This window comes from Geotrypetes seraphini, chromosome 6 (genome assembly GCF_902459505.1).
Source record: "Geotrypetes seraphini chromosome 6, aGeoSer1.1, whole genome shotgun sequence".
Taxonomy (NCBI): Eukaryota; Metazoa; Chordata; class Amphibia; order Gymnophiona; family Dermophiidae; genus Geotrypetes; species Geotrypetes seraphini.
Window position 1 is genome coordinate 87,869,474 of NC_047089.1, and position 26,762 is coordinate 87,896,235.

Here is a 26,762-nt window from a genome sequence, read left to right on the forward strand (position 1 = left end):
GCACATGGGGAAAGGAAGAAAGGAAATTGGGCATGTAGAGAGGAGTGAGGCAGAGGTGCATGGGGAATAGAAGGTTGAGAGGGAGAAATGTTGAATATGGTAGTGGAGAGGGACCAGAGGGACAGATTGAAAGGGATGCAAGAGGTTGTTGGACTTAGTGATGGTGGATGAGATGTGATATGGTGTTGGAGAGGGGTGATAGAAGGAGAAATGGGTATGGGGTTGGTGGTTAGTGGTGAAAAATGCTGCATATGATCTGGGGGATGAGAGAGGGAGAAATGTTGGATGTGGCAGTAGAGGGGGTGGAGATATGCCAGAATCTCTCAAGACAGATGGACAGTGAGAGAGAGAGATGGAAACTTGTTGCCAATATGGGTGGATGAGAGAGGAAGAAAAATTGGACTCATGGAGGGACAGAGAGATGTTGGTTGGGAAATGGAATGAAATCTGGAGGATAGGAAGCATGCAGGAGGCAGAAAGAAAGAAAAAAAATATTGGATGCATAGTCAGAAGGAAGTGCAACCAGAGACTCATGAAATCACCAGACAACAAAGGTAGGAAAAATTATTTTATTTCCAATTTAGTGATCAAAATGTGTCAGTTTTGAGAATTTATATCTGCTGTCTATACTGTGGTCTATATTTGTCTATTTTTCTATAGTTGTTACTGATTGCATATTTTAAAGTCATCTGCCTTGACCTCTTTGAAAAATCTCCCGAATATAAATGATAATTAACATTTTCTGTGCGTACAGTGTGCTTTGTGTTTTTTAAATTTTGTAGTTACCATTATGTAATAAGATTATATTGTGTGTATATGAAAAATGAATGGAAGAAATTGTGTTACAATTAATACTATTATTATAGGGTGGAGTCAGGGGTGGAGTTTGGGCAGGTCTGGCGTGGAACTTGGGTGGGGGTACTCGGTTGGTATTTGTTAGGCTTAGGGGGCACATGACCTTCAATCCATAGCCCTACTTCCCACTAGTGCCCGATTCACGATTCGTCTATTGCTCACTGCTGCTGCCTTTTTCTAGATACACTCTTGCTGAGTGACGTGTGGATTATTACTAAAAATGATGTTTTTCATATAGAGGAGGGAGTGTTAAAAAATGATGGGCCAGGGGTGTAACTTATGCTAGGTACATGCTGATTCTATGATTCAAATAACATAACATAACATAAAACTCACTTGTATACCGCAAATACCATTAAGTTCTATGCGGTTCACAAAAATTAATAATACAAATGAATAAACATCCTATTTCTAACTTCCAAAAGATTCCCTAAAAAGATATGTCTTTAAGGCATGTCAAAATTGTTGATGCAAAATTGGGAATGTGAATATATGAGGTAAATCCGTAGGCCATGAGGCTGCCTGGAAAGATAGTAATCGTTCCTGAAATTTATTTTATTTACATCCCTTTACATAGGGGAATGAAAACAATGGATGAGATTTTCTAGAGTGTTTACAGTTTGCAATAATAAAAGATTCCATAAGATGCTCAGGAATTGAGCCTGTTAGTGCCTTAAAGCAAATGCAGCCGAGCTTAAATTTAACCCGTGCCTCAACTGGAAGCCAGTGCAGTCGGCGATAAAAATCAAGTTGAAAATCAATCTGACTGCTGCATTCTGAATTATGCGCAGTCTGTAAAGGTTTTTCTGAGTACCAGCAAGATGGACAATATTACAATAGTCCAATTGGCTAAGGACAAATGATTGAACCAGCAATTGAAAGGCATTAATATCAAAATATGCTCTAATAGTTCTCAGTTTCCATAAAGTATAGAAACCCCTTTGAACCAACGAGTCAACCTGATTTTTCATTGTAAGGGTACGATCTAGAATTACCTTTATGGATGGCTGGATCTAGAAGTATCTTTATGGTTGGCTGGATGCTATAAATTGTGTCATTTACAACAATAGATGTAACATCTTCATTTAGATTTGGTGATGCAAAGAAAAACTTAGGTTTTTCCGTATTAATTTTCAATTTAAATTCTGACATGAGAATAGGGTTACCATATTTTTTAAATTAAAAAAAAGGACATATGGTCCCACTCCAGCCCTGCTCTGTCCCACCCCAGTACTGCCCACACACAAACCTCATCTCGTCTTGTCTCATCTCCTTCCCTCCCTTTTCTCCTCTCCTCACCCCACCCCCCACCCATGGGATGGCAACAGGGGGGTCACCTGCGGGTGGGAGCCACGTCAATCGTGGTCCTACTGCAGGTTCTGGTAGTTCTTGGGTAGGAGCTCCTATTGCAAGCCACTGGAAGCTCGTTTGGCACTGGTTGGAGGTGGCAGGAAAGGTTCTGGCTCTGCCTGAGCTTGGGACTGCATCTGGAGGGCCTACAAGCATGCACGGACATAATGACATCATGTGCATGTGTGGACACCTTCCGGATGTGGCCCAGAGCTCAGGCAAAGCCAGGGCCTTTCCTGCTATGTCCAACCAGCACCAACAAGTCTTTAGTGGCTTGCAACAGGACCTCTTGCCCTGGACCACTGGCACCTGTGGCAGGATAACGATTGATGTGGCTCCCACCCGCAGGTGATTTCTGCTGCTTGCCCGAAGGTAAACAAAAATTTAGGTTGGACTCAGAGAGAGTCCCAAACCCAGTCAAACTGTCGGGTTTTAGAAAATCATCCGGATACCCAGACAGTCCTCTAAATAGAGGACATGTCTGGGTAAATCCGGATGTATGTAACCCTACATGAGAACCTTTCTAAGGTCACTGGCCACTACAACTGAGAGGGAATCTGACCTCAGTAAGAAATTTTCACTTTTGCTTATGCTGTTTTGGGAAGTCCTGCACTCTGATAGGAAGTGAGATTACCTATAGTGACTTTTCATTAGCTTCTTGCATTGCAACAGAACTTACTTCCTGTTGGTTTTCAACAATTCCTGAACAAATAATTTGTGTTTATTCTCTGACTCTGTAGTAATAAATGACAGTAAAAATGGTGCAATGGAAAGCATAAATTCTCATATGCTCTTTGTCTGGAACTTTCTCAGCATTTCCTCTCATTAAAGCTTTTCAGAGGAAATATCATTTGCTAGATTTTGTGTGATAGATGGGTCCAACACTTCACATCTTTCCTACTGTGTCCACTTACCCCTTTTCCTTAATATAATGTTTTATCAGCATTTTTACCGAATGGGTTGTAAATTTTTACTTTGTTGTGGCTCAAATTTTATGTTTTTATGTAGTCTTTCCTGTGGAATTGTAAACCACTTAGATGTATTTTTATTTGGCAGTATATCGCACAAAGTTGATGATGACTTGTAACTCACAAGGTAGGTTCAATAAGGAATATCCACAATGGTCACAGCCAGGAGGCAGGACCATCCCAAGCCAGAAATTCACCCTGTGTCACATGCCCCCTAGAGCCCTATTCCACTCACTATGTCGCAGCCAATTGGGGAAAACAATGGACAGGACACAATTTTGGAGCTCCTGCTTCCCTTGCATCCTGTGCGACTGCACTGCCCACACATAGCTTGCTACGGCCCTGCCAGGAGGTGAAAGTGGGAGGCACAGAAAATAAACTAATTTGGATCCTTGAACTTCTGCTACCACAGCTGAGCTTAAATCAAGGTCTCCTACTCTATCTGCCACAGCAGAAGAGAAGGTTACAAAATTGTAAATAGTGTTTGGCCTCCTTAGATTTATTTCTGGAGTCTGTGCAAAGGGACAGAATATTCAAGGTTGCTTCTATTTTTAGCTCAGGCCATTAAAAACATGTTTTGGGGGGATAGGCTTCGTAAATATAATTTGCAATGCATCTGGTATTGGGTTCACGTTGTTGTGGCATAGCACCACTTTCCCCGTCTTCCCTGCCTTCTCCCCAAAAGATGGCAGCACTCAACAGCCTGTCTCTGCAGCAACCAGCAGCATAAGTGCTTGACTACAGATGCAAGCTCTTTTGAGATGATTTAAACTGTTCAAAAACCCAATCAGGGAACTCTACTAACTAAACAATTGTCTGTATCCCTGTGAAAATAGTTTGAACAAATCGGAAATTTACCTTATAAATTTTTATAACTTTGAATTGTGAAAGTGTATCCTCAGTGTGACCGTGAAAGCAATCGGAACGACAGCCAAAAACTGAAGCTCCAGGCTTGTAAAGGTCGGAAGGCTATATTGCAAGCCATGCCTCACACCATCATAGACTTATACAGCGTGATACAAAATATATTGTGCAATCAAAGCTTTAAAGCAAAAAGTGCTGTCAGTGTCAAAGAGATTTTCTTACTTGTTTCCAATTTGTCAAGCTGAATGCTCAGAAAACGGTAACAAAATATAATACTTAGCTGAGACGCTCCCTTTTTTTGGACAGCTCATATTTTTGCCTTGATCATTTCTTCCATAGGGTTTAATTCTCTGGTTTTTTTACTAGGCTTGAGCCGATCTGCTGATTTGTTAGATGTCAGAGTTATTAGACCAGGTAAATTAGACCAGGTTAAACTTGGCCCAATATACTGGCGCCTACCTCTAGGATGCTTAGCGATGCCTAAGAATGTCTAGGCACTGCTAAGCAAGATTCTATAAGCGGTGCTTAGCGATTGATTGACAGCCACACCAATTGTCACCTACACGTTAAGCATTGTTAAGTGCTATTTATAAAATCAGGGCCCTGAAGTCCATCACCACCAGTCAAAAAAGCATGGCAGTTTTCTGAGCTGCTGCTACTGGTTCTGTGTGGGCATGCTCAGTTTACGTGCGAGAACTGAGTATGCTAGTAGTGCGAGCATTGGCAACTCAAAGTGCTGCAGCTAACTGTTGTGCTTTTCTGTGATTTTAGCTGGTGGAACTTGGGAATCAATGCAATCCAAAAAACAAAAACAACCACACAGCAGGAACCATACACATCAACCTGTCATAAAGTAGAATTTATTGAGTACAATCAAATATTACAAAGCACAATCTATCTATTACAAATGACCAATCTATCTTGCGTTTCCTTGGTTCCTTCCTCACTTTCTCTTTGGGACTTGGAAATGCCCATCAGCAAAGGCATTTTATTTTTTTAATTTTTAGGAGAATGGGGGAGGGAGGTTATTTATGCATGTGAAGGGCCATTTATGTGTATATATATACTGTAACATACCTTCCCCTTTTAAAAAAGCATCGCGTGGTTTTTGGCAGTAACATCTCAGATGCTCATAGGAATTCTATGGGCTCCTTTTACTAAGGTGCGCTAGCGTTTTTAGCGCACGCACAAAATTACCGCACACTAAACCACACTGTATGCTTCTAAAATAATGCTAGCTCAATGCTGGCGTTAAGGTCTAGTGCGCTTGGCAATTTAGCAGGCGCTATTCCGCACGTTAAGGCCCTAACGCACCTTTGTAAAAGGAGCCCTATATGCGTAGGAGCTGTTACCGCCACAGCCAGCGCTAAAAACCGCACTAAGCTTTTGTAAAGGGAGGGGGGGGATAATGACATTTAGGTGCCTTCTTGCTCCCTATGATTAGTTGGCTTCTGATAGAATTACCCCGAAAATACTGAAATGAAATGCTATTAGAAAAAATTGACCCAAGTGAAATGAAGACATATTTTAATTGTTGTCAAATTATATAATACTCTATTACCCCAACTTTGATAGTTTCTATTCCTAATAAAATAATACATTTCTTGATATGAAGGAGATGGCAATTAGTAATAGTATCACAGTGATTATTGTGTAACTATGTAATTATAGTATTATATTTTTATACTATTTTCCTTGAAACAAGATCAGCTCAAAGCAATTTATATCAGGCAATAAACATAATCAAACATATATCATAGAAATGATTGTATATTTAATGTAAATTTCTTTGTAAACCGCTTAGAACTTAACGGATTTAGCGGTATATAAGAAATAAATAACATAACATTTCTTGTGTGCTGTTTCATGGATGCACATAATTTCTTATTTCTTTCTTAAAAGAATGCTTGGTTGTTGTGTGTTTTATATATAGATTTTTAATAATACATTTTAGGTGTCATATGTTAAAGGCATACTTTGGCCTTCTTTTGAGTGAATATTGTGTGGGAAATTGACATCTTATCTGGTAATATTGAGACCCATCACCATGGCCTTAAACTCATAGTGTTCTGTTCCTTGGGTCCCGGTAAAGTAAATATTTTTTCCATTTTTTACACTATTCATGGACGTCAGTCGGAGAAACTTCAATTTAAGAATTCCTCCCCCTTATTTATTCACTGCTATGCTTTGTATATGGATAAAAAGAACAGCAGTGGGAGTGTTTTTGAGGAACTGTTTAATTACAGATATTCAACACATGCCGGCCAGAGTTACCCAGATAACCTGAGTCGGTCAAACAGAGTTCTAAAAGCATCCAGATAATTTTATATGGATGCATTCACCCCCTCTTTTACTAAGGCACGCTAGCCAATTTAGCGCATGCTAAATGCTAACGCATCTATAGAATATAATGGATGCATTATCATTTAGCTTGCGCTAAATTGGCTAGCGTGCCTTCGTAAAAGGACCCCTCAGTGTCACATTTATCTCAATAAAGTTGTGTTGAATGTTCAGAATCGCCCTACCTTTGACCTCTTCCTCAGTTTACATATTTCTCTTTACTTATTTGTGTTTAATGATGCAATTATTAACTTTTACCCCCTTTCCCCTCAAACTCATGTTTGTATTTATAATTTGTCTAATTAATGTTCACATTTCCCCCTCCTACCCCGTACAAAAAACTTTATATTAACCTTTCTTAGCTTTGTAAACCGGCCAGGTGCACGCGATGGTCAGTATATTAAAATCAAATTAAACTTGAAACTTGTCATCTGTGAATGGTATTTGGTAGACTCAGGGCCTGATTCTATATAGATCGCCTAAAAATTTGGTGCTGACTAATGCGGCACTAAGAATTGTTCTCAATTATCTATGTCAATTAAGCCTATTAACCAATTAAGGCCCCCTTTTATTAAGCTGTGTTAGGGTTTATTATCGCAAGCCACTGTGGTAAAAGCTCAGACGCTCATAGAGTTCCTATGAGTGTCAGAGCTTTTACCGCAGTGACTCAAAATAAAAAACCCCTACCACATCTTGATAAAAGGAGGCCTAAGTTAGGTGCCTACTTTAAATGGACTCTATAGAATTTGACAGTTTGTTTTTAACAGTCAGTGTATTACAGGTTAGCTTTGCTTTTGATACACATTAAAGAGCCATGTCTGAGCAGAAGTGACTGAAAACAAAATGGGAAACTGTGGTGCAAATGCAGTAATTTTTGCTTTTGTTCTGGTAAGTGACTCAACCAGTCTGTCAACACAGTGGAGATTTTTTTTGTTTTACAATTCCATCACCTCACACAATGACCTGTATGAATGTGATTTTGAAATCTGGGTATGTTCCTATGCTTTAGCATTAGAATCACTTCTGCTATTCCCAAACTCTGGCCTGGAATACAAATGGGACAGCTTGGAGAGGGGTGAGTTGGGATCACAGTGATTCCGGTACTCAGATCTAAAACTGATGTTGATGAGAAAATCAAGTTTTTGAATTGGGTTCATTTCCTCATTAAATAACATTCTAGTGTCAGATTGATCAAGATTTTCCACAGAAGAAAATAAATCAAATATTAAAAAAATCCCACAAGTGATCATCATTACTATTCTGGTAACTAATATTATTTAAATAAATACAGATATTTATACTATAACCTATTACCTGGCAATTATTATATAAAAAGTGTTGTTCTAATTCAGAATCTCCGAATTAGAGGCAAGTGTCATGTAGCATTCTAAAGGGTATCAATGTAGGATACCATTAAGATATGTTATCATACTATTAATTCATGCTGTTTTAGCATGGGGCATATTTTATTCAATAAACCTAATTACTAATAACTGGAGTTAACAATAAAACAACACTTCTTAATGATAGCCCACATTGATAATGTCACCCCTAAATGCCTCGTAACAAACTGAATATTAAGGAGTGCTATCAGAAATATCAAATTTTAGCATATATGTTTTGAATACTACAAAATCACAAAACACTTGTTACTCCCTATTGTTAAAAACCCTAAACTTTTCATTTTATTTAGGTTACTGTTTAATTAATTAATTTACAAAGAAACATGATGGCAGATACAGGCCAAATTGCCCGTCCAGTCTGCCCATCCGCAGAGTGATTTTACCAAACATGAGTGACAACAGAGATCACACACAAATAGAGCAGGGTAAAGATTGTATTGAAGACATCTGTAAAATTGCATCAAAGGAGAAATTGATTTTGGAGGAGATTTTAACCTGCCCGATGTTGATTAACTAGGAATATGGAGATCCTGGACTTCTAATAGAAATAACTTTTCAGGCAACTAATTATAGAATGCACACTGGAGGAAAGGGGTGGGGGAGGGTGATGAAAAAGGAAGGAAGGAAGAAGGGGTGAAGAGTATACTGAACCGATCTGTGGTAAATGGGATGAGAGATAAAATAAGCAATATTGGATGAGCCTGAAGGTTTGTATAGCAGGGTTTTTTTTGTTTCATAATTTATTTAAAAAATGTATATACCGTTTAAACCTAAACGGTTTACATATCGTTACATACATAATTCAATAAAACAAATAAAATCAAACAAACATTAACATATAATCATCAGAAAATCACATGATGTGCCCATCAAAAGAACAACCACAAAGATCAGTTCCTAGAAAAATGCATTAACAAATAACTGCGTTTTTAATAGTTTTCTGAAATTACCCCTGTCATGTCATTTTTATAACTGACCAACAAGTGAATTCCACAATTTGACCCCCGCACAGCAAAAGGCCATTTTATTGGTCTCAGCATATTTTAGATTAACATTTGTTTTTAATAACGCTGAGACTTAGATGGTAAATAATATGTAGTTTAGCACACAGAAATTAAAAAGAACCCACTTCCATTAAAATAATTCTAACTTTATGGGCTCCTTTTACAAAGGCGCGCTAGCAGTTTTAGCGTGCGCTAAAATACCGCATGTGCTAGCCGCTACCACCTCCTTTTAAGCAGGCGGTAATTTTTCGGCTAGTGCGCGCTAATCCTGTGTGTGCGCTAAAAATGCTAGCACACCTTTGTGAAAGGAGCCCTATATGTCAGTGTCTGAAGCATAGTATAATTAGGGTTTCTGATTTGAGGTTCTAACGGAATCTAACTGATAAACACTTCTGGTTCAAAACAACAACAACAAAAAATGTGTTTTGGATAAAGCCTAGAAAAAAAATCTTTTTCTCTCCCATTTACCCACTTTCCTGCCTTGGATCTTTCACTCTGTTTTTATTCTTTTCCCATGCTATAACTCCTCAGCTGTACAACCAGAAGTACCCACAATAGTATCTATGACATAAAAACACTGATGAACACAGACCAGACCAAATGTGCTGGTGGTGGTCAGTAGAGGTTCTTTTTTTATGCTGACTGCTGCCAGCTAAATTAGACCTGGATATCCAGTGCTAAGGTGCCTCATCTGGGCACCGGCATGAAATATGTGGGTGGTTGGATGCTCCTGGAAGCTATCTACGAGAGGGTGCTGAAACGTTCTCAGCCCAACTAACCAACTTTCTAAATTCTGAGCGCTATTTTGCCACAGTAGCTGAAAAGAGTGTTTATTTATTCTAATTGTTATCCGCTTAAAAGGCCTAAGTGGCTTACAGTAAAACATACATAAAATGCATAAAATTGACAAACTTCAAGATTACATATCAGTTTTGTCCCTATGATCTATGGGGCTCATAATCAAAACTTAACCTTTTCCTATCGTAATACATTTTATGTTACGCTGGTTCCAATCATAATTATTTTAGCAAAGTTTTGTATTATTCACCGTTATCATTTACGGCTATTGTAAACATAATGTAAATAAGTCATAAGTCTGTAAATTCAAATATTTTGTGTTCCTGGCTCTTTATTAGTATGGGACATACAATGGCAACAACATTTTTGGAATGTCCCGTCATCCGGGGCCCACGATAGGAAAAGGTTAAAACGTTCAAAAACCAGCTGCCACTTGGATGTACTAATAGCAGGGATGTCCAAGTGCCAATAATCAAAACCAACTTTCTGGATGTGCAGCAGCACTTCTGAGCTGCTGTGTGTCCAGAGAGCAAAGGGGCATGTTTGGAGGTGTGTAATGGGTGGGAATCGGGTGGACTTCAACCTGGACGTACCCCAGCTATAATCAAAGCTTTAGTTAGACCTGTTTGAGTTGCGTCTAAGTTCCACAAAGGTGCCCAAACTGACAAGAAGACCACTGGAGGATTTAAGGCATGACCCCTCCTTACTCCCCCAGTGGTCCTGACCCTCTCCCTTAACCTAAAGAACAAAAATACCCCAAAACTCATAGGCTTCTCATCAGCTGATTGCGATTGAAGGAATCCCCATCAGCTGAGCCGGTTTTGGAGATTCCTGGTGGCTCAGCTAATGGGGATTCTACCTGCCAGGATCAGCTGAGCTGCGGAGCCCTACACCCCTGAGGAGGCTTTTATAGCTTGGAATCTTCAATAGAAGTTAAATCTCCCCCTTCTTAGTAAACTTGTGCTAGACAACTGAAGAATAGGCTATGGTCATATATGTATTTCCAGTCTGTCTCTGACAATAGTTTCTGATTAACTTTGCACCTGGACCCATTGTCCTAAGCACCCTCTTAATCAGACATTAACACCTTTTAGCTAATCATGATTCAATCAGGGCTACTTAAAACAGTCTCCCTGCCCTCAGGGTCTATCTGCATTCACATGCCAGAGTCAGATTGATATAATTTCCCATAGGCCTTCGCTGACATAAGTAATGCCAACTAAAAATGCTGAATGGTAGTGATAGCTATGCTGACACCGGGGATGTGGGAGGGGGGGGCCCAGGAATGTTGGGGGGATATGGGGGGGTCCGATATGTCTGGGCATGTCGAGGGTAGTCTTGGATGTCAGTGGGATATTGGGGATATCAGGAGGATGTGGGGGATGTCAGCGAGATATTAGGGATGTCAGGGAGAAGTCCAGGACTCAGCGGGATATCGGGGATGTCAGGAGGATGTGGGGGATGTCAGCAGGATATCAGGGATGTCAGGGGAAGGTCCAGGATGTCAGGGGATGTCAAGGGGAGGGGTGTAGGGCTCTGCAGCTCAGCAGATCCTGGAGGGGGAATCCCCAAAATCGGCTCAGCTGATGGGGATTCCTTCTGCCACGATTACATTGTGACTTCTATTCTGCTTATACCTTGCAGTTCTAGGGGGATTACGATCAGACAAGATAGTTGGTGGGTACGTCTACAAAAATTGCTTTTTTATGTTTTTCACATGGACATTTTTATTTTTGAAAATGGGCAAAAAAGGTAGACATCCTAAGGACCAAAACTTATACCTAGCTTATTTTCAAAAATAAAAGATAGACATTTGGCATCTTTGAAAATGACATTTTTCCTGCTGGGTTTGTGGACATCTTGCACAAAAAGTCCAACCTCAGACTTAAGCACATTTTTGATTATACCCCTCTATGTCAAAAATCCCAATTCTAACAAATGTTCTGCCATAATTCCTTAGAAAACATATCTCGTTAAGTGCTAATTTGCAGAAACTAAATTCTCTGTTGTTGACATTGTTTCAGATCAATGATTGAACCATTTCCATGCCATTCTCTTCTTGGATGGGGTGAGAACTTTTCAGTTTCCCCCTTGTAGTACTGCTGATATTCTGAACCATACCCACATAGATAACTGGGCCTAATTAAGACATGCCTGTCTTGACTAATATTGGCAGTGCCTAGATAACTCCTGGTTCTTTTCTTGGCTTGCCCTGGCACTATATGGACAATGATGTGGTGGTCAGAGCAGATATTAAGTGGCACTATCCTTTTAAATGCCACTGACTATCTTGTCCTGGCCAGCCGGTGTGAATTAACCAGGCTGTTGGCCCATTTTCAAACAGCGATTGAGTGATTGAGTCGGTACAGAGCCCTGACAGTAGTGACAGGAGAAGCAGCCTCCTATCACTGCTGTCAGGGCTTCTGCTGGGGTTGGGGTTTTTTTTCCATTTTTTTTAATGGCACAGATATTTTGTGTATATTACACACCCAAAAATCTCTGCCCAATAAAAAAAAAGAAAAAAAAAAAGCCCCCCCTCTCTGAACCAAAACAAAAATGGCAGGAGGGAGTGGGCATCCCTTCTGCCATGATGTTCGGGGAGGTTTCAGGGCAGAAGAGTCAGCCACGGATAGTGAGCGACTGGTCCTATGCAGTCGTTCTTTTTCGGATCGGCAAACCCATTCGGGATCTCTTCTTTTGCATGGCATTTTCCCTCATTAGCATGCTCGGATCGGAGATTGGGTGAGTGCTCAGAGAAGCACATCGGACAGCAGTTTTCTGAATCGGGTCAGGGAACATGAATGATAGCAAAACCAGTCAAACCGGTTTTGCGACGATCGTTACAGGATCGGTAAGTTTAGTGAATCTGGGCCTTTCTTGCTTGCTAAATCCCTCTGGGTATCGATCCCAGATTTTTTTTTGTATTCTCAAAACCTCCCTAACTTGATAGAAAATAAACACCTAAATTTATAAACTTCCCTAATTATAATAACAATAGGAATAATATTAACACACACACTGAGGAAGTAATCGGCAGAGATGTAAGCACCCTGGAAAGTTTTTATCTTAGACTTTTGGGCTGAAACATTACGAGTTATCAGTTCCAGACACTCCTCTGCGGCTAACTCTCCCCCCTTTTACAAAACCGTAGCATGGTTTTTAGTGCTGGCTGTGGCGGTAACAGCTCTGACACTCATAGAATTCATATGAGCGTTGGAGCTGTTACCGCCATAGCTGGCACTAAAAAACACGCTATAGTTTTGTAAAAAAAAAGGGGGGGGGGGGAGGGTTATGTGTGGGCTTAGGCAAATCTCTCTGTGCCCCAAGTAAAATCAATTTACCATACGGCACTTAATTTCTTGTTTTAATATTCTTGTGAGGATCACCAACCTATGTCTCACCAAGATGTGTACCAAAATCCATACTGAACTAATACGCAGTGGTCCGGTGTGACGGTGTAAAGCTTGATAAGGGATGATAAGCCTTGAATAAACCTTTTCCGGGTGAAACATGTTGGCTCCTATATCCCTGAAAGGAAGACTACAATTAAAAGCTAAGTACCCTTAAAACTCAAGTATGCTAAAAGGGGTGTTAAAGAAAAGAAATAAGTGGAAATTAAAGTTTGTTTGAAAAATTAAATATCGGCTCCAATGAGGAGGTAGTACATAAAGCCTAGGGCAGTGAAAACTTTTGAGCCCAGGTGGTACTTCTGAGGAGCTGGGAATTTTGTATTGGATGTGAGGCGTTGGAGATTTGTATGGATTTTGGTATACACCCAAGTAAAATCGAGACATATATTTTAGTAATTTTCAGATTATATCATATTTTCCTGACTTTGGTATTTCCATTTCCTATTTAAAAAAAAAAAAAAATACATTGCTTGGCTGAATATTAAGGAGATGGCAAATAGCAATTGTGTCCCAGTGATTGTAGGTAATGAATCATAGTGCTTAAAACGTTTCTTACTATTGCAAAATGAAGGATTTTTTTTTCCTGAATAGACAGTTGGGACACCTTAGACAAAAGTCAGCAGGGCGGTCAAAAGTAAGTAGAAGGGCCAAAAAGAAAAAAAAAAAAATCCAGCTGACGTTAAAGAGGAAGTGGTAGGGAAGGCAGGACAAGGGGAGACACAGAAAAGGAAGCTGCCTGCGTATATAGAGCCCAGCTTGCATCACTGTGAATGATTTCACATTTGTCAGACACTTGCAGTGTTCTCCATAGAAACAGCTGCCACTCCACACACATTGGACAGCACCAGCTGAGATGCTTGCTAAGGTATTTCCTATGATATGTTCTAGATTTTAGCCTACTTTCTGAAGGGTAGAAAGTAATGAAATTGTGTGCACTTTTGTTTACCTCTCTCCTATAAGTTTTGTACTTGGTGCTCTCTCCATACCAAATTTTCAGGACTTGTTAAGGACTGGAAGATGATACTGGCAGGGGCATTGTTTTCTAATCCATGCACTTCATTTTGGAAGTAGGCTACCTCTGTTCTGTGTAACACTTAGGGCCCCTTTTATAAAACTGTGTTAGGCTTTTTTATCGTCGGCCGCAATGGTATTAGCTCCGACGCTCATAGGAATTCTATGAATGTCGGAGCTAATACAGCCATGGCTGACAATAAAAAAGCCTAATGCAGCTTTGTAAGGGGCAGGGGGCGGGGTTCATTTTGCTATTTTATTTCTGACTTGTTATTGGTGCAGAGGCCCCCTGGGGCCCTGGAGTTCTATTAAGTTGTGTCTAGAGAGGAATAATGGGGCAGAGGCAGTAGAGAATATATTTCCCCATATTAGGTCTAAGGGAAAAATACTTATGGCATTTGGTCCCTATATTACAGTAAAATTTTAAAAATATTTTATTGTTCAGTAAAAGAAACCATTTTCTTCCTATAGATTGCAATGGCATCAATTTGCCTTTCTAAGGGGTCCTCTTACTAAACTGCTTTAGGCACTAATGTGCACTTTACATAGCAAAAAATCCTAACATGGGACGCACTATGTACTATGTTTTGTGTTAGTTTTGAGATATGTGCTAAATATTTTTCTGTTTTATTTTGGTTAGTGCATCCTTAATGTGGGAGCCCTTACTGCTTACAAAATAGGTGGTGGTAAGTGCTTCCACAGTAATTTTAAAAAATGGCCTTGTGCTAATTGGCAGCATTGTAATAATGGCTGTGGGCAACTGCCCACTCCGTGCTGGGCTGGAATCAATGATGGCGGAAGAAGGTTCTTTTTCTCACATAGGACCCATATCTCCAGGATTTGTCACCTAGGGCCAGAAGCTTAATCATTAATGATCTATCCTAGTGGGGTGGATCTGTCCTTCCTGTGTGTTTCCAGTATTTCAGGGATGGGTTTAGGGGGGTAGACTTGGGGGATCTTGGGGGGGATGGTTAGGAGACGGGTCCTTAGTGAGGCTGTTGTGGGATGATTCTTGATTACTTGTGGGGGGTCCTAGGATCTAGTCCCTCCTTTTCCGGGATATTATGGATTTACGTGGTGTCCTTACTTCTACTCTTTGCTGTTCATTGGGAGATCCCCGGGGGTGGGGGGTTGCTTTTGGTTTGATATTTTGTGGTTTATTTCACTCTGAAAAAGTTTTGATGATGGAGTTTGAGCTCTCGTTGTTTTTTCTTGTACCACGTTAGCTCTTTTCTTGGAATGTACCTGTTATCTTTCATCAATAAAAAATTGTTTGATCATAGAAGTGAAAGACTCTTTAATCTTGAACTGATTTCTTGAGCATTATATGCTCCTTTATTTTTGCATTGTTTGTGAGGATGATATTTTCTTTCCGATCCTATTAATAAAACACTTTCTTCCTTTTCTTAAAAGACCGTGACAGGAAGCTTTGCTGGAGTGATCCATGGTTTAAATGTGGGCCATCTCAGCCAGTCAGTGGTTCAGAGGAGCAAGCGGATGATTTTGGATACTCTTGGTGTGGGATTGCTGGGTACCAGTACTGAAGTCTTCCACAGAGCTGTGCAGTATGGCAAGGTGAGAGAATGCCAGTTCATTTTAACTACTGTTTTAAGAGAAGGGGTTCAGATTTGAGGATGTATATTCACTTTCCATTGAAGGTGACTGAATGGTGTTCAATCTCGTTTATTGAATGAAAAAGACTCGACACGATCATGTTTTGGCCTTTAATGGGCCTGCCTCAGGAGTCTGAACTTATGTCAAGATAATATTGGTGAAAAATGTTCAGTCTGCAAAACTTATTCCTGTATTACATTATATGTGTGCCGATCACGAATGAAAAACCGGCATTCAGAAATGTCCTAATGCTGCCTGAAATATGCGTTGCTCTCGAAGCCGGTTTTTCTTTAGTGATCAGCACACATATAATGTAATACAGGAATAAGTCTCGGACTAAACATTTCTCACCAATATCATCTCGACATAAGTTCAGACTCCTGAGGCAGGCCCGTTGAGGGCCGAAACACGATCATATTGAGTCTTTTCCATTCAATAAACGAGATTGAACACCATTCAGTCACCTTCGTTGTATTTTCTGCTTTCACAGTCTTTGAAGGGAGCATCTCCTGTGTTTTCTGCATTCACTTTCCATTGTCAGTTTGGACAATTTTGTATGAGTAAAGAATGTGCATTAAATTGATTGTACATATGTAAGCCTCTGAATCAATGCATGCAAAGCTGATATAACATATGGTATAAATTTTTACACATTAATCAAATTTTACATGTATTACCCCCTTTTACAAAACCATAGTACAGTTTTTAGTTCTGGTGGCTGTAACAGCTATAATGCTCATAGGAATCCTGTGAGCATCGGAGCTGCTATCACCGTGGCTGGCGCTAAAAAAATGCACTATGGTTTTGTAAAAGGGGGTGGGGTTAGTTTCTGAAAAAAATGTAAACATTAGCAAAATATTGGTAACAAATAGTCATGTGCAGGCCTGGTGCAATATCTGATGATTATTTTAAATTAAGTATGTGACCACTCCAGTTCAAGAAAAGTGAAGAAACCCACTATAAAGAGATGGAGCGTCCATTCAGCAGACAGACCACACAATGAAAGGGAGAGTTAGGGGGAAATAACTAAAATGTCAGGGGTGGAGAGTTCTCAAGCTGGAGGAGGGGTCTGATCTGAACCCCTCAGCCCACTTGACCACCAGTATTTTATTTATTTATTTAACACATTTCTATACCGCCTAAAATCTAAGCGTGATTGGAAGGCGGAAGGGGGGGGCGCTTGGTGTCGGGGGGATGTCAAGGGGTCCCAGATTTGGTAGAGGGGGAGGGTATCCACACATGTATGGTGGGGGGAGGCGAAGAAGTGCGCCTCAGTCCCGGGCGCCCCCTACCCTTGCTACACCATTGCCAATTACCATCAATTATGATGTGTTCATTGCCAATTAGGCCAATTAATTAAGTTATACGCACATAACCTCAGGCACCAAATACAGAAGTTGGGGGATCCTATGCATATCCCTAGTGAATGCATCAGCTACTTGCCAGAATGTTGAGTTCTTAGTGCTATAAATGCACTGCTACAGTTCTAGGCTGGGGGGGGGGGGGGGGGGTCAGACCTAATTTGTCAATTGTTTTAGAAACCAAGAATGGCAGCAATAACCTTGGGGTATTGTATGAGGGTTCTTCAAAAAGTTTCTGCACTTTCATATTTTCACAGGAAATGGCTGGGGCAGAAGTGGTAAGAGGGTGTGTTAGTAGGATGCTAGAAAAATGTATCACAAAACAGGGTGATTATGTGGAAAAGTGATGTAATTTGCTTTTGACATATATAATAGTGTTTAAAAAAATAAAAGTGTGGAAACATTTTGAAGATCCCTTGTATTTTATTTCCTATATAAATAGCTTGTTTTATCCTGGCTAATTAGTTTATTTTGTTTATTCCAGGTATATAATTCTGATGTATGCAGTACTGTTTGGGGTCAGCCAGACCTAAGACTTCCTCCGCTGTATGCTGCTTTTGTAAATGGAGTTGCTGTAAGAATTTATAAAAATTTCTCTACACTGCTCAGTCTATAGCATTTATATTACATTTAATCATGTATAGTATAAAACAGCTTAATTTGATCTCATTATCTATTTACTGTTGTTTGGAACAAAAATAATGTCTTTATTGTATACAATAAAAAATAAAATAAAAATAAAGATTTAGCAGATGACAGTTATTTCTTAATGAAGTAACACTTCTTGTGAAATTCTTTTCCCCTTCGTATACACTGGGCTAATTTTCAGTTTCCCTGCAAAGGTTGTAGGTCAGGATTGCAAGTAAATTTTCATAGGGGAAGTGGTCCCATGACATTTCTTAACCAAATTCTAGTCAGTGGACAAAATAAAAAAAAGGTTTAAGGACCAAAGGCACAGGCAAAGGACCATGGGAAAAAGTATGCTAAAGGATACATTTATTCCCTCCACCTCTCTTTGTAGGTGGACCACCCCTTTGTCCCATGGATATATGTAGGTGTACGCTCTTTTATCTGAGATGAAAGTCGGCATTTTTCAAAAGCCTGTTTCATGTGGACAAACCTGTGTTTAAATATGCAAAATATTTAGGGACGCTTTTACCAGACTGTGGTAAAAAGTGGCCTTAGTGTGTGCTTACTCGGGACATTCCCGTGTGCTAAGGTCATATTTACTGCATGAGTAAAATGGCTTAATATCCATGGCGATGTAGCTGTGTTAACCAATTAGCATTGAACTTGCCTATATTCTGTTCCCAGAGTTAACAAATAAAAACTATGTTTTAGTGCGTACGTAATGTATGATGATGCCAAAATTACTGCAGGATGCCTGAGTGTGCTCTGCGGTAAGAAATTTTAAGCTGAGGCAAGCATGCATTAATCTTACCGCAGCTTAATAAAAGGACCCTTTAGAAAATTATCTTCCCAGAATAAATTAAGGGCTCTTTTTACATTGCGCTGAATGAAAAGAAGCCCATGGGGATTGAATGGGCTTTGTCACATTCAGCTCACCGCTAGTTGGTGGTGCTGCTTTGTAAAACGAGCCCTAAATATTCAGGTGCATTAATCAGTTCTTTGAATTTGATATTTTAATGTTTCATATGTTAACGTGGTTGCAAATCTATGTTTCCCTAGGTTCACTCAATGGATTTTGATGACACATGGCACCCTGCTACACACCCATCTGGGGCGGTTCTGCCCACTCTGATTGCCGTATCAGAAGCCTTGGTACCAAAGCAGAAACTCTCAGGCCTGGACCTGATTTTAGCCTTCAACGTTGGTATTGAAGTACAAGGCAGACTCATGCGCTTCTCCAGCGAGGCCAGCAACATTCCAAAACGGTATGGGAACACCAGAGGGAATTGATGCACAAACATTAGCAGTCATTAAGATACTAGGGGGGGAATTCACCAATGGGTGCTAAGCGATTTAGCGCACATTAAGGGGGAAATTCTATAAGATGCGCCTAAAGTTTGGTTCACAATTTAATTAGTAAATTGGCTTCAATAATAAACTCTAACAAGGTCTTAATTGAAAAAATAAATAAATTTACCTGGGAGATAGGCACCATTCTACAAAAGATAGGCACCTATTGCATGGTGCCTAGCAGCACCTAACACCAAAGTAGGCATGTTTAGGGGTGGAGAAATACTTAGGCCCGCTAAGCGTGATTCTTTAAAGGACTTAGGTGCCTATAATGTAGGCCTTTAAAACCCTGACCTACATTATAGGCGCCTAAGCAAGATTCTGTAATGGGCACCTAAGAGTGATCGACGTGTGATAGGTTTCCAATGTTTAGCACTTATCTTTGTGGCACCAATTATAAAATCTGACCCTAAACTCATTAGCATATAATGGGTGTCTGAGCACTGTTAATGAGTGCTAAATCACTTAGTGACCGTTGACAACTTCACTCACATTCCTATGTTTTCATCGTCTACCCTTAACATTAAACACCAGTTCTAGATTATATTGATGGTAAAATCAATTTTATCAGGCATTGTTTTAAACCTGACCAATACTGAGAGACCCAAACAGGTCCCAAACTTTAGGCTGAGTGACAGTCATAGTCCTACTTACAGTATGCAAAGAACATGTGTACAATATGACTATATTGCAACTGAGGGGCTCTTAATATTATCAAGTCATAGGACTTAAGTTTGAGTATCTTCTTTTAGTCTTTGATGTCATAGATAACCTTCTTCTGCAGAGTGCTTTAGTAACGAAAAAACAAAGAAAAAACTGCAGAGCGGAATGTACAAGGTGCAGTATTCTTTCTTAAAAGTCTATACAAAATTGTAATCCATCAAAATGGCTCTCATATACATGGAATACGGACCCAACACAATTCATGTTTCGGAGAAACACTCCTTCCTCAGGGGTCTGGGATGTCCAATGTATCACATATGAAGAGTCATGTGGAGAACAATGTTGTAATATAAAATAATCAAAATTTTTGAATTGGAGGCAAGAAATTCTCCTTCTGGGCTAACGCACAGGGTGAATACTGCTATTGATTGTGGATCACTGATAAAATAGCTATCCCAGGATCTTAATCTACTTTCTCTCATTCTATTTCTATAGAAAAAAGCCTATTAAAACAGGTTCCCTACACTGAATAATACCGTGTCATGTCTAAGGAGCAGACTGTGTCTGTTTAGTCCCAATGGTTTTCATTGATGGTCCTTGAGGGCTACAGACAGGTTGTTTATTTCAGCTTATCACCAATGAATATGTACGACAGATTTGTGTGCATACTACTTTTATTGAATACAAATCTCTTTCATCCACATTCATTAGGGGCATCCTAAAATCCCAGCCTGATTGTGTCCCTCAGAGATTGACAGTGAATACTACCAGTCTAGTCCCTGAGGGACAGTTCTGTTTGTAGTTTCCAGAAGTTATATGCCTGCAGAATAGAATGGGTCATGTGGCTTTGAGTGAAATAAAATGAATTAAAAAAAATAATAATACAGATATATTTTTAATTTTTTTTAAATTTTGTTTTCAAAGTTTAAGTTTGGAGCCAACCCTAGTCCCCTCAGTAAAAAAAAATCCTATTGGTTAAATTAAAAAGTGAAGCCACTAGGTTTGTGACTAACTCCCTCTGGACCTATGGCCTGCTTTTCTGCTTCTTTCTATCCTATGCCTTACTCCATCTGTGGGTCTTCTGGAACAAGAGCAATCCCAAGTTTCTATTATTCTGCCAGGCTTTTTTTTTCTCCAAAATGAACCCTGCCGACCTGAGATCATACAGTTTTTTTTAGATATTGCCATATCACAGCTCCTTGCAAACCCAATGACACATATTCAGAGGCTGCAGTATAGAAATATAGAAACATGAAGGAAGATAAATGCCAAATGGCCCATCCAGTCTGCCCATCCACATCATCCACTCACTATCTCCTCCTCTCCCTAACAGGAGGAGATAGCAACTAGGCCCAGCATCTATTACATACTGTAGATTCTGGAATAGAGGCCAGCTATGTTGTAAGGCTCTGAGGGAATTATTTACTCTGATTCTCCAATACAATTGTATATATCGAGGGACATTTATAACAGGGCACCTGGTTTAAGAGAGCAAGCAGGTGCCTACTTAGGTTCTATCTTATAAAGACACACGAACTGTACCTACCTTGCAGGTATGGACACTTACACCTGCTCTAAACAGAAGCACCTATAAAATACAATTGTTGTGAAAATAATGGTTCAAAATTCAAGAGGAAAAAAAACCTCAGAAAGCATTTAGGAAGACTTACTTTTTTTTGTCTTACTTTGATCAGTTCAGCTCTTTCTTTTTAATTTTAAATGTGTTGTGCAACATATTTAAAGTTAAAAAGGAGAGAGTTTTTTTTAGAACTGATGACAGAGAGCTGAACTAAGTCCTTGGGGACTGCCCAAATCCCAGCCAAAACACGCCTCTTACACTCCCTCTTAACATTTTGACGTTTTGGAGGGTGAATGCCCTGTAAGATGTCTAGAAAATTAGTTTAGAAAATCGGCACTTGGACCTTTTAATCGTCAAAATATCCAAGTGCCGATTTTCTAAACTAATTTTTTAGATGTCTTGCAGGGCATTCGCCCTCCAGGATATCTAAATGTTAAAGAGGCATGTTAGAGGTGTGTTTAGGGTGTGATTTGGGCAGGCTTCGCACTTGGATATCTTGCTGGGATAATCAAACCTTTTTCAAAACGTCCAGGGCATCATTTAGACATTCAGAGTTAGACCTGTTTTAAAAGCAAATAAGGGCCATAAAGGTATTCAAACTGACCATATGACCACTGGAGAGATGAAAGCATGATCTCCCACACTTCCCTAGTGGTCACTGACTACATTCCACCCCCTAAAGATGTAAATGAAACAGTATATACTTGTCTCTAAAACAGCAGCACCTGGTATGGGAAAGCCTAATAGAGCAGCACACAGGTGTCTTAAGTTGCCTGGTGGGTGGGCTAGTGAACCATAGGGCTCCTTTTACGAAGGTGCGCTAGTGTTTTTAGCGCACGCACCGGATTAGCGCACGCTAGCAGAAAAACTACCGCCTAAAAAGGAGCCCATAGAGAGGAGAACCCAGGTCTGTAAGCTACTCTAACCACTATATTTATGGTAGAAAGTGTGAGCCCACTAAAACCTACTGTACTTCCATATAGGTGACACCTGCAGCCGTAAAGGCTATTGGGGTAGTAGACAGATGGGTAGAGTAGGTTTTGAGGGAATTTTGGAAGACTAGCCATCAAATAAAAGCAGGTTCTGGTGAAATATATACCTGGCACCTTTTATGTGAAGTGCCTCACTGCCCTGTTGGGATGTCTGCATGGCCAGTCCATTAAGATGCTGGCCCCTCCCTCTCCAAATGGCTTGATTTGGACGTTCTGAACATGAACGTTTTTATATTCAAAAATGGCCCAAAAAGTTAGACAGGTCATTTTCAAAAAAATAAATTTGACGTCTTGCAGTTTTGAAAATTGATGTTTCCCCGCTCCGACTTTTGGACATCTTGCAGGAAACATCCAAAGTCAGACTTAGACACACTATTGAAAATGCCCCTCTATATTACTCAACTTACCTCATATTAGTTAGGGGAAAGGGATTGAGACTTGTGAGGAACTTCCCATTTTCAGAAAGTTCCCTAGTTTAAGATACCCACAAATAGAGGCTTCTACATTATATTGTTTAGCAATTATTCATAATGGTCATGGTCTCAGGTCAGCAGATACCAGCAGGCAAAAGGCCCTGAAGACCAACAGAGGGAGTAAGACATAGGGTGGGAGGGGAGCAGAGGTTGTTGGCTACAGGCTGAAAGGGAGCCTGTGGTAGGTAGGTAGATATAAGCTCAATGGAGCTTTATTTAAAATTTTGCTGCCTGGTCAGACCCAATATTTTTACTTTTTATTTTGTGTTATTGTTTTTTAAAATTTATTTTACGAATGTTTGAGGTTTTTTTTATTAATTGAATGTTTTGAATAAATGAAATAAAACCACCCCAAAATGCACAACCAAATAGCTGCGATAGCGGTTTTAGCGTGCGATTAGCGCACGCAGAATTGCCATGCGCGCTAGACGCTAACACCAGCATTGAGCTGGCATTAGTTCTAGCCGCATAGCACGGGTTTAGCATGTGCTAAAATTCTGCATGCACTAAAAACGCTATGCAGCTTAGTAAAAGGAGCCTTTAGTTATGTGTCTGTAGAATTCAAATTCCTTTATGTCTAATTTTGGTACAGATAGAAGACTCTAACAGGCTAGTATTATTTATCCTACCATGAACACTGAAAAAGGCTCATTTGCTGTTCAGGTTAATTCCAAATTGTAAAGTTTACCAGAACAGTACCACAAATCAGAAAATAAGCCTCATTTTCACTCAGGGATAATGCTTAATATCTATTGTTTATCTTACAGTAGTTTTCACTTTCCCTAATAGACCATAATTGGAATTTTCTTTCAGGTTTCACCCTCCAGCAGTTGTTGGAACTATGGGGAGTGCTGCGGCAGCGGCTAAGCTATTAAACTTGGACCAGGCTCAATGTAGAGAAGCTCTGGCCATTGCTGCTTCATATTCAGGTGCTCCGATGGCTAATGCCGCAACACAAACCAAGCCCCTTCACATTGGCAATGCAGCTCGGCATGGCCTAGAAGCTGCCTGCTTGGCATTCTTGGGTCTTGAAGGAAACAAAGAAATATTGGATTTGGAATCAGGCTTTGGCGCTTTTTATGCAGACTACACCCCACAATGTCTGCCATCGTTGGAATCGTACTCCTGGCTGCTCGAACAGCAAGATGTGGCTATCAAGCGCTTCCCTGCACATCTGGGAATGCACTGGGTGGCAGATGCAGCTTCTTCCGTTCGAAAACTCATTGTGGGGCAGGATGAGATCCTCCCCACTGAGTGCATTCACAAAATTGTTCTCAAGGTCCCGGATGCTAAATATGTGAATCGACCATTTCCAAAGTCAGAGCATGAAGCCCGGCATTCATTCCAGTTCAATGCGTGCTCAGCTCTGCTGGATGGTGATGTGTCTGTTCAGTCATTCAGTAACCACAGCATTGATAGGCCACAGCTGAAGGAACTACTGGGTAAAATACAGGTAGAGCACCCTATGGACAACCAGCCTAATTTTGAAAAGCTTTACTGTGAGGTGAGCGTGACTCTGAAGAACGGTCACACATTCAGTGAGCGCTGCAACACATTCTACGGTCATTGGAGGAAGCCTCTGAGCAAAGAGGACCTGGTGAAAAAATTCAAATTCAATGCTTCCACTGCTCTCTCAAAGGAGGCAGTGGAAGGAATTGTGGAGACAATAGATAAATTAGAAGAAGTAGCTGATTGTTCTATATTATGTGATTTCCTTAGACTGAGGGATCAAACGAGCTATTCTTCACAGCTTTCACAGTGAGAAGAGTTTCCATGCAGCCTTCTCCTTCAGGCAGGCACCTCAGTTTAAATGTTTTGGTTTATAAACCTGGATAATTTCATATGTTCACTGAAAGTGCCTTCTGAGAAAAAGTCACAAAATGTGCAATATAATCATGGGAGGATTCTAATCTGTACGTTTAAGCATACAGTATAATGTGGAATTTGGGTATCATGAACACTACTGTAAAATGTGCAGTTGGAGGCTGACTTGAATAAATTAATGTTTGCTCTGTGCTTTGTCACATTGGTTTCCTAGGACAGCCTCTGGGTGGAAGTGTCCTGGCCATTGAGCAACAGTGACATCTTCTGGCTGGTTCCAGGGGTAGCCATGGTCTAAGCCTCTCAGCTGAGGTTGGTTGGGATGTGAATAAAATGAGGACCATTTTATGGGTAGTTGCAAATGAAAGTTCATGGCATTGTTGGCTAAGGGAGGCAGGTTCTGACCGCCTGGACATTAGTCTAACTGATTATATATATCGGTGGCATTTTTAGAGACATTGTTGCAAAATCAAACACTAGAATATTTATGTCATTATGATGTTGTGAAAATTTTGTTTTTAACTTTATTATTTGTTTGATCTTGTTTTTGCTTTAATAAACCTGTGATTTGATATATCTGAGTGTGTACTTTGTTACTAAATATGTACATGGTAAACAGGATTTTCTATATTATCCTGTCTAAACAATGCTCCCATTGGTTTTTAGTAAGAGCACAGACACATAGGGGCTCATAATAAAAAAAAAAGTCTAAAAAGTGGTCTAAATGTCTACTTGGACGATCAAAAAGCCTGATCGTCCAAGTATCCATAATCAAAGCTGGTTTTAGATGTATCTAAAACCAGCTTAGGCCTTTCCCCTGCTTCTAAACACACAGAGAGAAAAGAGGCATTTTTAGTGGAGGGGAAAGGGTGGGAGGTGGGCCGACCTAGACCAAGGCGTGCAGCAGGTATAACTAAAACTTTAGGCAGGTTGCCTAGTCGGCACTTATATGTTTTGACTTAAACCAAGTCAAAACAGGTATAAGTGCTGAAAAGGGGCCACTGAGCTGATCGTGGCTGCTGCGATCAGCTCAGCGGCCCCAGCGACCTGCCTACCCCCTACAGCAATGATCGCGGCAGGAGAGATGACTCATCTCCCCTGCCGCGATCCACCCTTCCCCCCCCCAACAATCAGGGCAGGAAGGAGCCCAAGCCCTCCTGGCCCGTGATCCCAAACCTCCCCGACGACATCGGGGCAAGAGGGAGCCCAAGCCCTCTTGCCCCGCAGCACCCCCGACCTCCCCGATGACATCGGGGCAAGAGGGAGCCCAAACCCTCTTGCCCCGCAGCACCCCTGATCTCCCTGATGACATCGGGGCAGGAGGGAGCCCAAGCCCTCCTGCCCTGTGATCCCCAACCCCCCCCCCCGGGCCGAATCCATTGGGGCCAGGAGGGAGCCCAAGCCATCCTGGCCCAGTGATCTTTCCCCTCCCCCACCACCACACGATCCGGCCAGGAGGAAGCCCAAGCCCTCCTGGCCCGCGATCCCCTGTAACCCCCACCCCCCACTAAAATATGGGCAGGAGGGATCCCAGGCCCTCCTGCCCTTGACACAACCTTCCCAACGACTGCCCCCAAACCCTGATCAGCCCCCGCCGACCCACGACCCTCCTGCCGACCGCACCACCCCCGTTCCTCAAAAAATGTTGGCCGGATGGACTGGTGCCAAGCCCGCCCGTCCGGTAGGCCAGCCAGTGCAGGAATGGGGCTGGATTGGCCCAGGCGGCTCAAACCCCACCCACAGGTGGGGCCTGAGGCACCTCGGCCAACCAGAATAGGCCCGGGAGCCTTAGGCTCCTCCTGTGGGTGGAGCCTTAAGCACATGGGCCGGGTTGGGTCAAAGAAACCTAAACCAAAGAAACCTAAAAAGGTGGGAATCTGAATCTAGCTTTTTCCTATCTTAAACAGCAGTGCTGGGGAAGAGAAATGGATTCCTAATATATTCCTTGTATAACAGCAAAAACCAGATATTTATTCTCACCAATATCCCACAATTTATTCCAATTTGTTTATCTGGTTTTGTATCCTTATTATATCCACTTTTTTATATCACTTACAAACCTTTCTTACATATTCTTTAATATGGGTGTGTCCTTATCCATAAAAGTTTTATCTAGCTTGTAAAACCCCAAAGAATAATAAGTAAGAAAGTAAATGACTATTTCTTTTCATGCTTGCATATATCAACCAAATACCCAAATACCTTTTTCATACTGTTCATCCCAGAAAGGCCTGCCACACCTCTGTTTACTTGAGCCAGAGGGCCACATTCTCAGA

At 40.8% G+C, this 26,762-nt stretch overlaps 1 protein-coding gene across 2 annotated transcripts in view; it reads left to right on the plus strand.

Annotated features, from left to right (window-relative positions):
* ACOD1 (aconitate decarboxylase 1) overlaps window positions 1-25,062 on the plus strand; it is a 26,622-nt gene extending 1,560 nt beyond the window's left edge. Inside the window, exons 1-5 of one of the 2 annotated variants that reach the window (XM_033950191.1) lie at window positions 13,779-13,857; window positions 15,417-15,578; window positions 17,463-17,552; window positions 18,668-18,873; window positions 23,479-25,062. In XM_033950191.1, coding sequence (XP_033806082.1) covers window positions 13,846-13,857; window positions 15,417-15,578; window positions 17,463-17,552; window positions 18,668-18,873; window positions 23,479-24,427 — 1,419 coding nt within the window. In that variant the 5' untranslated portion in view covers window positions 13,779-13,845 and the 3' untranslated portion in view covers window positions 24,428-25,062. Of the gene's footprint in view, window positions 1-13,778; window positions 13,858-15,416; window positions 15,579-17,462; window positions 17,553-18,667; window positions 18,874-23,478 lie in introns of those variants that run through there. The other variant, XM_033950190.1, reaches the window with a different exon arrangement.
* Window positions 25,063-26,762: the final 1,700 nt, after the last annotated feature.